Here is a 13,180-nt window from a genome sequence, read left to right as displayed (position 1 = left end):
GAGATATTTAGATCCTATTTTTTGTAAAGAAATTCCATGAACTTGATTATTTATTAAAATTAGTTTTAGATAAGATCAAGTAGGGTACAAAAAGCTGCATCAAGAGACTGTACTTAGAATTATTTCCTAAAATTTTAATCTTATTACCAGTAGTGCAGTGAGATGGAAATGCCATTATGCCTCGAAGCCAAGATAGCAGTAATATAAGGTAACTTTTGTGCCATACATATAAAAAATGCTAGAATTTACATTATTAACAATCAGCAATTGCTATAAAGTATAATAAACAACCTTAAAACAAGACATTTAACTACAAGATGTAGTAATCACTCATCAATTATATTTGCAGGCTCCACCCCTCATCAAGTAGAGTACAATTAACTTCTTTCAGAATTGTAAGTGCTGGAAAGTAACAACTAGCCTTTAAACAAACCTGTAGGATATGGATATGACGAGTCTGAGATTGAACACCATCATGTCTACTAAAGTTAATTCTGTCTGTGCACGCAACCCGTTGTCCGCTTTCTCTTTCCCCTTCCAGCAGCCACCTTGTCAGTTGTGTGTGTCTGCCGACTTCTGGAGTGCAAGATGCCGTTGAGTCAAATTATTAGTTTTCAGCGTGAGTGCAATTTGCAATTGCTAAATGTGTCTTACTTCTTATTTACTGTTTCGTATTCACAAGTTTTTAATTCTATTAAAGTACTAACTGCCTCACCATGAAACCATGTAAGAAAATCAAAAAACACTAATGTCGTTCTTTAATTAACCTAAAAATGAAGGCATAACAAGAAAGACCAATCTACTTTCAGATGATGAATGTGAACTGCCACTGTAAGTAAAGTCACTTCTTTATTTTTATGTATAATCAGTGATGGTGATGTATTTAGACCACAATACTTCAAAATGGCCATGATCCTCTATATGGACTAGAAAAATTGGAATCGCAAGAAGGATGCATTTCCTTGGTTAGATTGCCAAAATGGTAAATTGGGCTGCACACTATGCAAGAAAGTTTCTCACCTTGGTACATTTAAAACATTTCAAAAGAATGGTCATCATTCAGAGTCACTTTCAATGTGTCAACAACGCCTACTCAGCTCATTTCTTTGAGGAAAAAGATTTTGCTGCACAAAAAGCCGACAGGTCACACAAAAGCAGAAGCCATATCTGCTAAGGTAAAATCGGAAAAATAACTGAAAACGCTTGTGGCAAAATGAACACGTCTCATCTTGAAAAAGATGTTTACTATAAAAATATTTAGGTCATATACTACCTGACAAAAAACGATAGGCCTTTTTTTGATCATCTTGCGCTCCAAAAGTTAAATGGGGTGGACATCAGTATTGGATTAACTCTTGATTTAGCGAAAACAAAAATTGTTAATCACGTTTTAGATGAAATGGAAAAAAGAATCACCCAACAGGTTTTGAATATTTCAGGTAAACTTTCAGTCATATTTGACAAATCTGCAAGCCCAGAAGCTTTGATTATTTATATAAACTGTGCAAAGAGCATCCACCAACTTTTTATTTTTAGACCAGACTGAATTGCCATATCTACTGCTGATATTGTTTTTCAGGCCCTATAAAACTGTTTGAATAAACATGAGTTTAATGATGACTATCTAAAGAGAATTTGATTGCATTTGCCACTGATGGCCTCAGTATCATGTTGGAAAAGAAATCTGGCATTGCAGAAAAGTTGGATCAAAAATATCCTTACATTGTTCTTTGGGACTGCATGAACCAAAGGATAGAATTAACTGTGAGTGATTCAGTTGATGTGGAGGCTGTTAATCACTTTCAAATCGTTATGGATAAATTATACACTCTTTATAGCAAATCACCTAAAAACCAACAGGAAGTAGCCTAATGTGTTAATGAGCTAGACCTGCAACTGAACAAAATTGGTTTATATTAGGAATAACATGGTAGTGAGCTCTTTCAAGTCAAAAACAACAGATTGGTAAGGATGTCAATAAGGGTAAGATGATAAGTCCAACTGAACTGAACTGAAGTTCAGCAAAGTGCAAATATGATTTCAACCACATGAACATAATAATAATAGTAACAATACCCACTATATCTACACTGTCCACTCCACATGTTTTGACCCTGATATTCATTAAGCTTAATGATCCAAACATCCAGAAATGGATGGTTACAGAAACATCGAACCACTGATGACATAAGAACGCAACGAGCTAAGCCTGATGATAGTAGTAACATAAACATGAATGAAGACATTTTTACTGAATTCTTAAAAATATTTTTTGAAAGGAACTTAATTCAAATGTACGTAGTAATTTTTATGTTTTGATTAAAATTAATGACAACTTAATTTTTTTTTGGCCTAGATGTTTACTGTAACTCAGATTCTTTATTTTCACATAATCCTAAGCATTCTTAGTTCAAAGTGGAGTTTTTTGTCTTTTACAATAAATTAGTGCTATTTAACATATTATCCCAACATCCTCAAGATTTTCAGTGTTCATCACACTTACTACCCATAAATGAAAGCAAACAATCGTTCCCATAATTATTTATGTTCTCTGTTTCAGTAAATTTTCATATAATTCATAATGTTCACAAGTAAATAATGGAAAAAACAGTAATTCACTATCATTGAAGTAGAATTTTCACACATATTTTGTGAGAAGTAAAATCAGACTATGCCACTTTTATTTTAGCAGTGTTATTTACATTTTATGTCATAATGAGAATAAATTTAAATAATTATATTGTAAAGTGTACAGGTTAACAAAATCTGTTTACGCCATGCGTAAAGTTCCGTTATTTTCAATGAATTCAAAGCTAGGGTTGGGTCCTGTTGTTTGTTACAGGCATGTTAAATTTTACTATGTTTCGTATTTTTGGGCTTGTCATTTGTACCTGTTTGATTATTTGTTCTCGTGTTCGACACTTCTGGCACCAGCCAGACTGTCTGCTCCCGTCATCCTTAGTGACCGCATGTATTAATTTCTCGAATTATTTTTGGCTACCCTTTTCACACACCCGTTATTCATTCGTTCCCGTACTAATACATGCACACATCTCTTGTTTTTTACACACACTCTCTCCTGTCCACTACCTGGATCTGGTTTCCCCCTCTTTTCTTTCACACCATCTTTTCGGCAGAGTAGATCCAACATTCCTCCTGTACAGTCGCCTATGGCCATTCTCTCTCAAACTTTGTGATAATATTTTCATCGCATTCATACCCGCATAAACGTTGCTGTATTTCTCTGTCGAAATATTCTCCAGCTTTTACTCAGCAGTGTCTCGTAATTTCACCGATCTCAATGTTTTGTTTTGCCTCGTTTCTTCATTAAGTTATTCTTCAAATTCTACATTACGTCTCTGTGGAAAGTGTTTCAAATCACTACAAGCTGCCAATTCTATCGGCGTAGAATCTTCTCGAGCTGCGGTTTATTTTCATCAATGCAGAATCTCCAAACTCGTTGCTAGATATCTGAGATGCTACGTATTATTCTACCACTAAACCATGTCTTACCTCTGTATTCCTGATACACCAGTGCGGACTATGCCCAGGATTACTGTATGTATTCATTTACCTTCATTCATGAGTTCGTATCTTGATATTATTTGTGTGCTACAGGCAAGTTCAATTTTCATTATTTATTACGTTAAACAGTTATTTTATCATTAAAATTTGTGGAACATTCAGTTCATCATACCTTATGCCTTTCGATTTCAAGTTTAGTTAAAAAAAACATTTATTCACTTAAGTGCAATCATGATAGGTGGCTTACCAATTTTACATGTTTAATTATTACGATTTGTTATTGTAATTAACTCTATAATTTATTTTTGTAACTTGTTAATCGCCGAGATTAATTCTTTGCTACTCATGCACTGTATTCATAATACTTCTCGTAAATTAACCTAAAGCAAATTACTCCTGATGTGCAGGTATGTTTTAGGACTTTGTAATTTTTATATTTTCAAGAATGCTTATTTATCAAAATAAACTCTATTTATATTATTACTTATTTTAATGTGATTATATTGTAATTAACGCCTTTTATACTGAAATTATTGTAATTTATTTTTTCTACACTAATGACATCTGTTCATTGCTAATTTTCATATTACAGTATATGTTAGTAGTGCAACTGTTTTCCAGTTCCACTTTCTATTGATGTTATGTTTTAAGTATCTAATTTGAAAATAAGGTGTTTTATGTTCTCTTGTTTTCAGGCTTTGTTACATTGTGTATTTAAAAAATGTATATTCATGTATTTTTGCATTTAACATCATTGTTCATATGTTGATTCAGCTGATATGTTAAGTATCATTAAGTTATGTTTTCATAATTTCTTTTTATGTTTTAAGGTTATGATTCTAACATAAGTTCATTTGTTTTATTTTCAATAAAGTCCAATTTCTTTTGGCAAATACTAGCTGTGTGTTTTTGTTAACTTTACCCAACAAGATCTTCTCTAAATAAAAACAATATCTTAGATGATTTAACAAAAATGAGTCTAATTGCAGTAAATTAGTTTTTTTCTGATTGTTTCTCAACACTGCAATAAATGCAGAGTATTAGGGAAATATTAAGCATCACCTTTGCTAATTTAAATTATGTTTTTCTATTTTAAAAAATAAAATATATTTTTGGCCTCAATTCAAATCATCTTCTGAATTTTCTAAATTAATAACAAACAAAAAGTCTCTGAATGGCAATAATAATTCGTAAAGACTAATTTCAGTAACACCACAACTAGAATTATTAATAAACATGTGTATTAAGAAATAAAATGTTAAATCGGTCAACAATAGAAAAAAATAAATGTAGTGTAGGATAGAGAGAAAAGTACAAACAAATTTATTAAAGTAGGTAGACCAAGGTTTTTAGCTAACATAGAGTATTGCAATGGACACTGCCAGCTATTCTCTCAGGTTATTTTTATTAGTTGGATGACCATTATGAAAAAATTTAATTAAATAAATCACAATTTCATTTACTAATTAGCGGTTGTTCCAATCAGATTCTTTCAATTTGCTGCTTATTATAATCAAGATAAAGCAAAAATTTATACATTTTTCATCATACTAATGACAAAATAAAAATATGTACAAGTATTTGGATCAAAGTCAACTTTTGAAGTCAAATTTAAGTCAACTCTGACTGCTAAATTTTTATACATTAAAGAAGATGTGCACATCTTAATTGGTCTAAAACTAAAATGAATTTTAATAACAATTTTTATATACTCCAGTTTGAAAACTAAAAGATGTTTAAGGAAATATTTTCTGCTGTTTTAAATTTTTTTGTACGAATTATGACCAGACAAAAATTTTTAATACAACGAAGTATTCAGTTATGTAAATAAATATAAGTTAAATAACAATTAAAGAATGCTAATGAATTGAAGTTTATATAATCTTAACTTTACAGCACTTGTTTCAAATTAGGTGATACTTAAAATAGCTATTTGTGACATTACTTTCCTTTATGTTTATGTTAATCACCTGTTTGATCTTAAAGTTACAATGTGACATCTTGTGATGTATTGTTTCTTTCCAGCATGGGTTAAATCCCTAAGAGATGCTAAAAGATGCTTTCCCTTGATGCACTACTGCCAATTTTCCAAGCTCCAAATCCTTCAATTCCAATTTTCCATTAACTCCAAATTCTTTAAAAAAAAAAATTTGTTTAGAAAATTAGATTCCCACTTCTTTCTTCGGTTCAATAATTAGTAAACTCAGAGGTTTTGTTATCTAGAAAATTTAAGTTTCAATTTCAGGTTCTTTCCAGAAAAAGGGAAGTTTTATAATTTTTTTTAACTGCTAGACTAAACTTTTTCAGCATTAATACTTTTTTCACAGTTTTGCTAAAGATGTATGAGGAATGAAATATATCTTTACTAACATCAAAATTTATTTCACAAGAATCAACAATAAAATATAACATAATTTTTTTGAAATTTTGTCCAAAAACAGTAAAAGTCCTTCTATGAAAAACACTATTAAATAGAGACACAAACTGAAGGAAAATGTTCAGAAGGGTTTAAGATTATTTTTGTAAATAGTTACAGGATGAAGTTTTGACCCAGAAATAAATAAAAAAATATCTACAAAGTCTATATACAAAGTGCTGTCTTGATGTAAGCCAAGCCTGTAAATTATAAGTAAATATTTTATTATTAACCTGGATTCTGGTTTTGGATCTTAATGACGGTTTATGACATGAAAAAGTTTCCTTAATATACTTGCAAATAAATACCACATAAATTATATGACATATTTAATTTATTTTACTCAGATATATTAATATTAGTCTCATTTAAAAGGAGAGTAAGTCATGAGATATTATTTTTAGAGGGATAATGAATGAACATGATCTGCCAAAAAAAAAGTTATAGCAATATGATCAGACTCTGAAAATAATTTGTTTCTATAAGTCATTAGAATAATGGATTTATCATGGAAACAAATGGCATAATAAGTGAACCACTGATATGAAGGTTGTTGGAACAGTAGTACCCCCATTGTCATTTTGTCGTTTTTATTTTATGATAAAAAATAAAAATGACAAAAATTCTTAAGCTATGTTTCTACATAGCCAGTGTATATTTACGAACTAATCACAACGCGCCTAATGAGTTTTTGTATTTTCAAGTCATATTCCTCCACTGCCAGTTCATTTTTCATTTTCTAGTTCGGTAAACAGATGTTAGTCACTAGCGAGCAGGTCAGAGCCTAGAATGGGCTGAATGATAAAAAATTTCCTGCTTAAATTTTATGAGAAATCGTTTTGTTTTCTCAGTGAATAAATTGCCAGGCATTGTCATGGAGGAAATAAACATCACAATAGGCCACCTCCTAAAATTTTGAATGGCCCACCACAATTTTTTTTTAATGTTTTACAATAAACATCTACATTTTCTGTGGCTTCATAAGGTACAGTCTTATTATTTTAAAGATGCACAGAAACAAGTGTAAAGAATACAATAACTTGCATAAAGCAGACTATGACTGAGATTAGCTGAGCAGAAACAGATCTGTGCAATAAGGATGCATGAACAAGTATTACTTTCAAAATGATCATCATATTTAAGATCAATTACGAAGCAAGCAAAGAAATGCTGACAGATTTATTATGAAGCAACCTTGTAATTTCAGTGAAAAAAGTATAGAAGGATAAAATCGTAAGTGTTCAGCAGCCCGCTGTAGAAGGCTTAAGATCAAGAATGAGAGCTCCTGCTATCAATGATCTTTGTTTTGCATTGGTCATAATGAGAAAGTATTATAAAAATATGCCCAACTCATACTTCTCTGAATCTTCTAATTATAGAAGATAATTAATTTCCATTTAACAAAAACAGAAATTCTAGCATGCAGAAAAGTAAGAAAAACATAGTTGTTTCTTATAAGTAATATTGTATACAAAATATTACATTATGTTTAAAAATAGTAACATATTTGACAGTAAAACAATAATAATGCATAACATAAGAACACTGAATGAATACACAGTGCTTTTCCCTGTGCAAACATCTTGTTTCACCCAACACTGTATTCCATATCTACCACTAAAATTAAAAAAAAAAATGTCTATATAAGAGATGAAATTGAAGTAAGTTTTTCTTTCATTACAATGTTTTGATATTACAGATGTCAAAGATATTAAAGCACATTCCAGTGAATATAATCAATGAATAATTGAATGTGTGATTAACCAATCCAGCAAAAGTACCTTGGATTGTAGCATTAAAATATGAATATAAAATGATTTTAAATGTTACTGTACCTTTGTTTCAATAGTACAAGGACGCATAGTTTCTGTTCGCCCATGCTTAAATGCAGCAGTACTGCAAGATTCATAAGTAGCAACTTGTTTATCATGAAGACGATCATAAGCAACTTGGAATGCAAGTTGCATGAGACTGTCTGGGCTAATCTGGTGAACCTTACACAAGTTACGTCCAAACGATTTAAATTCATAAATATTGATGTCAATTGACTGACAATAATTTTTGTACTCCTTTACACGGTTACTAATAGCTGTTTTCAATTCATCATTTAATTTAAAATCTGCAAAACAGTAGAGTAATACAAAAATAATTCTCACTCATATTATTCAAAAAGTCATTTATACAACATTTCAAGCATCGCATAGCCACATAAAACACAATTATAAGTAAACTGCTGATTTTAACCATTGTATAATTTAATTTTTAACTTAATCTATAAGCAAGTTAATCTATATATATAAAAATGAATGTTTGTCTGTCTGTATGTCTCTTATGCCTTCCTAAACCATTCATCCAATAGCGATAAACTTTGGTGAGTTGTTGTGCGCCCGCGAAGTAGTTGTCCACGAAGGTTTCTGGATTAGTCTGGATCCGCTAGGTGGCGCTGGGGTCAAGATACTTTAGAAAATTGTATTTATGGTCCGATTTGGCTCATATTCAAAATATATGTTACTTATGTGAAAAGAAATAGCTCTGCAAAAATTGGACCTGCTAGATGGCGCTGGAGTTGAGATATTTGGGAAGATTGCATTTACGGTTCGATTTGACTCGCAATCAGAATATATATTAATTACGTGAAAATATTTTTTGCGAAAAATGTAAAAGAGAAATAGGGAGAAAGGGAAGAAGGGAAAAGGGAAAGGTTAAATTTTGTGAAGTTCCATAATGTTCAGTTTTTATAATGTTTTATCAAAATTTCATTTGTGTTCATTTAATCTACATATACTCAAATCTAGCAATGGCGAAGCATTGCCGGGTCAACTCATATTCAGAATATATGTTACTTACACGGAAAGAAATGCCTCTGGAAAAAATGGACCCGCTAGATGGCACTGGGGTTGAGATATTTGGAAAAATTGTATTTATGGGCCGATTTGGCTCATATTCAGAATATACATTAGTTATGTGAAAAGACAAATTTTTGCAAAAATCTATAACTGCTAGGTGACGCCAGTGTCTAAATATTTACAAAACAAACAAATATACAAACAGACTTTCTTCTTCTATATATATATAAAAGGTAATGTTCATATGTATGTCCGCTATAAACTAAAAACTGCTGGATCGATTTACATTCCGGAAAAAGGAAAAAATCAGTAAAGGGAACTAGGGAAAAAGGTAAATAGGGGAAAAGTGAAGGGAAATAGGTAAAAGGGGAAAAGGGGAAAAGGGAAATACAGGAAAAGTGAAGAAGGAAAAAGAAAAAAGGGACAAAGGGGAAAAAGAGATAAAGTGAAAGGTTAGATTTTGTGATGTTCCGTAATGTTCATTTTTTTAATGTTTTATCAAATTTTCAATTGTGTTCATTTAATATATATATATATATATATACACACACCACTCAAAGCTAGCAATAGCAAAGCATTGCCGGGTCTGCTAGTAATAAAATAAATATATGTCTATATATGAAAAAAAAATTAGCAAATATTTTATTTTGAAATAATAAGTTTTATTTCATTTCTCTAGCTTTAGAAAGTCTGAGTTAAATGCAGTTACAAATTAACATTAAGTTATTTCAACTGATTAATTTAAAATATAATATATGTAACAATGGACTGTAATGAAATGCAAAATACACACGAAAACTTATTTTTCTATTAATGCACAATAGTGCATTTCTCTATTAAAGTGCATTTCTATTATAGTGCATTTTTCTATTAATAGTTTGAGTGTTTTAAATTCACGCACAATTCGAAGCACACTGACTTCATACTGTGGTTACTCTCTCATTACAACTATCCCTACTTCTTTTACTTGTGTCCATTCACAAATGAATAAGTAAGAAAGTGAGATAAAACATTATTTGCATTAAACAAAATATTTATTAACCTATGTCTCACAAAAAAAAAACTATCACCAAAACATGATGGCAACTTTGCTATGCAGTGATGATTTTTCCATCCACTAAAATTGTGTTTACACAGCATAAACTAGATAGCACCATTTAAAAGCTTAAAAAAATATGGTTTCTTTGTATACAGGCTCATAGATTAAAATAGAATTATTATATAAATACAGTCCCTGACCTAATTTTTTGACAAGAGTTGATGCTTGATCACTGGTAGAATTACTGTTTGGATGGACAAATGGTTTTGATGTGCTGTCCCTGTGAATATCTTGAAAATACCTTAAAATTGCAACTCCATCCCCCCATGAATGTTCAAAGTTTATGCCTGCAGAGTTCTTCCCAACTATTAATGAGAATGATTTATCAAACCACCTAGAAAATAAAATATTTTTATCACTCAGTGCTCATACAATACCATATTTAATATTGTAAAGAATATCATTCAAATCTGCAATAAACTGCATCCATGAACTGTACTGGGGGAGGGGTACCCAAAAGAAACGAGAATTATTATGTGTAGGCAAGTGGGTTGGCAGTGTAGCCCTCGCCCACTAGGTATGTTTACTAGACACTCCCTCTACTCAACTGGCCATGTAACATTCATGAGAAACTATCACAGTAACCAGTGTGAATGTCTTCTTAAGCCTCTCCCAACGATCTCAATGATTCTGTGATGGCAAACTTTAAGGATCAACTCAAATTCAACAACAAATTTACCGTTTCCTGCTTAAGAAAACAGTGACATAAACAGTTTCAATGCTTTGGGAAGCTTATACCAAGAATTTACAATGGTTTACCCGGTTCATAAGTGTTCAAATATCACATGAGGATGAAACCTGTTTGAGTCACCCCTCAACATCCAAAACAGATGAAAATGTTCAAAAAGTGTGTGATGCTATCATGTTTGATTGTCGTAGAACAATCAATGAACTGGAGGAAATCCTGAAGTTCATGGCAAAGAATCCTAACTGAAGATTTAAACATGAGACATGTCATGGTAAAGTTTGTTCAACAACTGCTTTCCGACAACCAGAAGGAGAATCACCTGACAGTGTGCCAAGAATTGAAAAAACAGGCACAAATGACCCTGATTTTTTGTTGTCATAATAGAGGATGAATCTTGGTGTTACACCTATGACCTTGAAACAAAACAGTAGTCCAGCTACTGGAAGACAGCTTCATCACCCAGATCAAAAAAGCAAGGCAAGTTAAATCAAATGTGAGTTCATGATAGTTTTGTTTTTGATGTCAAAGAAGTCGTTCATATTGAATTTGTTCCTCAGGACAACACAATGAACCAATATTACTATCTTCAAAGTGCTGAAGCGATTTAAGTGAGACAGTACGAAAAAAACAACCTGAATTGTGACAATTGCAGGTCTGGCTCCTTCTCATGACAACGCACATGCCCACACAGCATTGAAAATCAACCAGTTATTGACAAAAAAACAGCACAACAACAGTTTCTCACCCCCTTAATTGCCTGAGCTAGCTCCCTGCAACTTTTTCTTATTCCAACAAACGAAAAAAAACCTAGGGACAGCATTTTCAGGACATAGAAGAGATTAAGAAAAAAAATCGCTGCAGACACTTAACAACATTAGTTCAGAAGAATATAAAAAATATTTAAAATGGTGGAAAAACCTTTAGGGCAACTACACATCAACTAATGGACATTATTTTAAAGAGGATATATGTTTCCAAGGTGTTATCTTATATTAAAAAAATTAAATAAATAACTCTAATTTTTTTTAGTAACCCCATGTAAATATTAAAAAAGTATAATTATTCTACTTGACTTTGCTCACAGTTATTAAAATTATATAAATTATAAAAATAAATAACAGAGAGCCCAAAGTCACATGATCCAGAAACTGAAAAAGTATCTCTTGGCAACAGAAATATATGGGTTCAAAAAGTGACACAAACTTATGGAAGAATTCTCCTTCTTTTGTTGCAGGTTTAATTGAGGAAAATGGGTACACATTGCAGCAGAGAATACTCATTATCTCCCAATACATTAGATGTGCCAGTTATACCCAGACCCAGAATGCCTTCACAGAAAAGTATGGTGTGGATGCACCAAACAAGTCCTCCATCAAGCAGCTGTACAAGTTCCAAGAGACAGGGAATGTGGCTGATGCAGCCAAAAGTGGTCGACCGAAAGTGCTAACAGCAGAAAAGTTGATCAACAGCCAAGCTGCATATTCTGTTAGTGCCAAGAACTCTGTGTGACACCTATCTAACCAGTCTGGTCTCTCCATTGGTATTGCCCAAATGGCATTGTGCAATTATTTAAAGATACACCTGTACAAAATTTGTGTTGTTCACAAGTTGTTACCTACCGTAGAATTTGGGTGGCTTCACCGCAGTAGGATGTTCCATCGATGCTCCTGATCCTTGGTCCTGTGAACTGTGAGCACAAGATTCCCTGGCACTACGGGCTACTTCCGTTGAATATGTGATGTTCTTATTGCTAACATCTATAACACTATTTACTAGTTTCTAAGTTATTATGGGTGAACTAACTGTTCACCCTTAGCTAACCTATCTTCCAACTTACTAAAGTCAAACTTAACACTCTCTGTTTCATCTCAAAGTTCAGAATGTAGTTTACCTATGTAGTTTACCCTCAATATCAGATATCCGATCATCTATTTTTTGGTTCATATTACTCATATTTTCATGCATGCTTTCTTTTATTTCACTCATATTTTCCTGTAGTGTACTAACATTTTCATTCATATTCCTTTCTTTTATACTCTCACTCATCCGAGTTAACAAAGCAATAATGTCCTTGTTAGTAGGGGCCATCTTACTATTACTAAATTACTATTACAAGCATTAAATAAATAAAAAAGCCTTATCAATTACTTACAAAGCTAACTGCTATTGACAATTTAACAATACATCAAATATCAAAATAAATCAAACTGTAACTAATCACACCCACCTAATCAAAATAAAAATAAAATTTGACCAATATAAACCTTAAACTAACATAAAGCATAAACAAATATAAACTACTGTTAGAACAACTCTGCAGTGCTCTCAACATCCCACTTCTGACATCAGTGTCACATGTTCACATCGTGATCAGGATATTGAGAGACTTAACAAATACAAATGTTTATATAAAAATAATTTATTAGTTAAAGAATATAGAATATAAAACAAATTAATAATAATAACAATAACAAAAATAATAATAATAAATTACATACAAAATAGAATTTCAAATAAGGTCAGGATTTATTTAAAGGTAGTTAAATCATAAAAACCAGAATTAAGTCCAATTGACTAAAACATAATGACCATTAACATTAACACCT

At 31.6% G+C, this 13,180-nt stretch overlaps 1 protein-coding gene across 3 annotated transcripts in view; it reads right to left on the bottom strand.

Annotated features, from left to right (window-relative positions):
• CPT2 (Carnitine palmitoyltransferase 2) overlaps positions 1-13,180 on the bottom strand; it is a 96,861-nt gene that overhangs the window by 26,237 nt on the left and 57,444 nt on the right. For all 3 annotated transcript variants that reach the window (XM_075363057.1, XM_075363076.1, XM_075363066.1), the window contains exons 8-9: positions 10,027-10,220; positions 7,777-8,060 (exon numbers count right to left, since the gene is read on the bottom strand). In XM_075363057.1, the coding sequence (XP_075219172.1) occupies positions 7,777-8,060; positions 10,027-10,220 (478 nt within the window). The remainder of the gene's footprint in view (positions 1-7,776; positions 8,061-10,026; positions 10,221-13,180) is intronic.

This window comes from Lycorma delicatula, chromosome 1 (genome assembly GCF_047948215.1).
Source record: "Lycorma delicatula isolate Av1 chromosome 1, ASM4794821v1, whole genome shotgun sequence".
Lineage (NCBI taxonomy): Eukaryota > Metazoa > Arthropoda > Insecta > Hemiptera > Fulgoridae > Lycorma > Lycorma delicatula.
The sequence above is the reverse complement of the archived record's forward strand: the minus strand, read 5'-3'. Positions and strand labels throughout refer to the sequence as shown.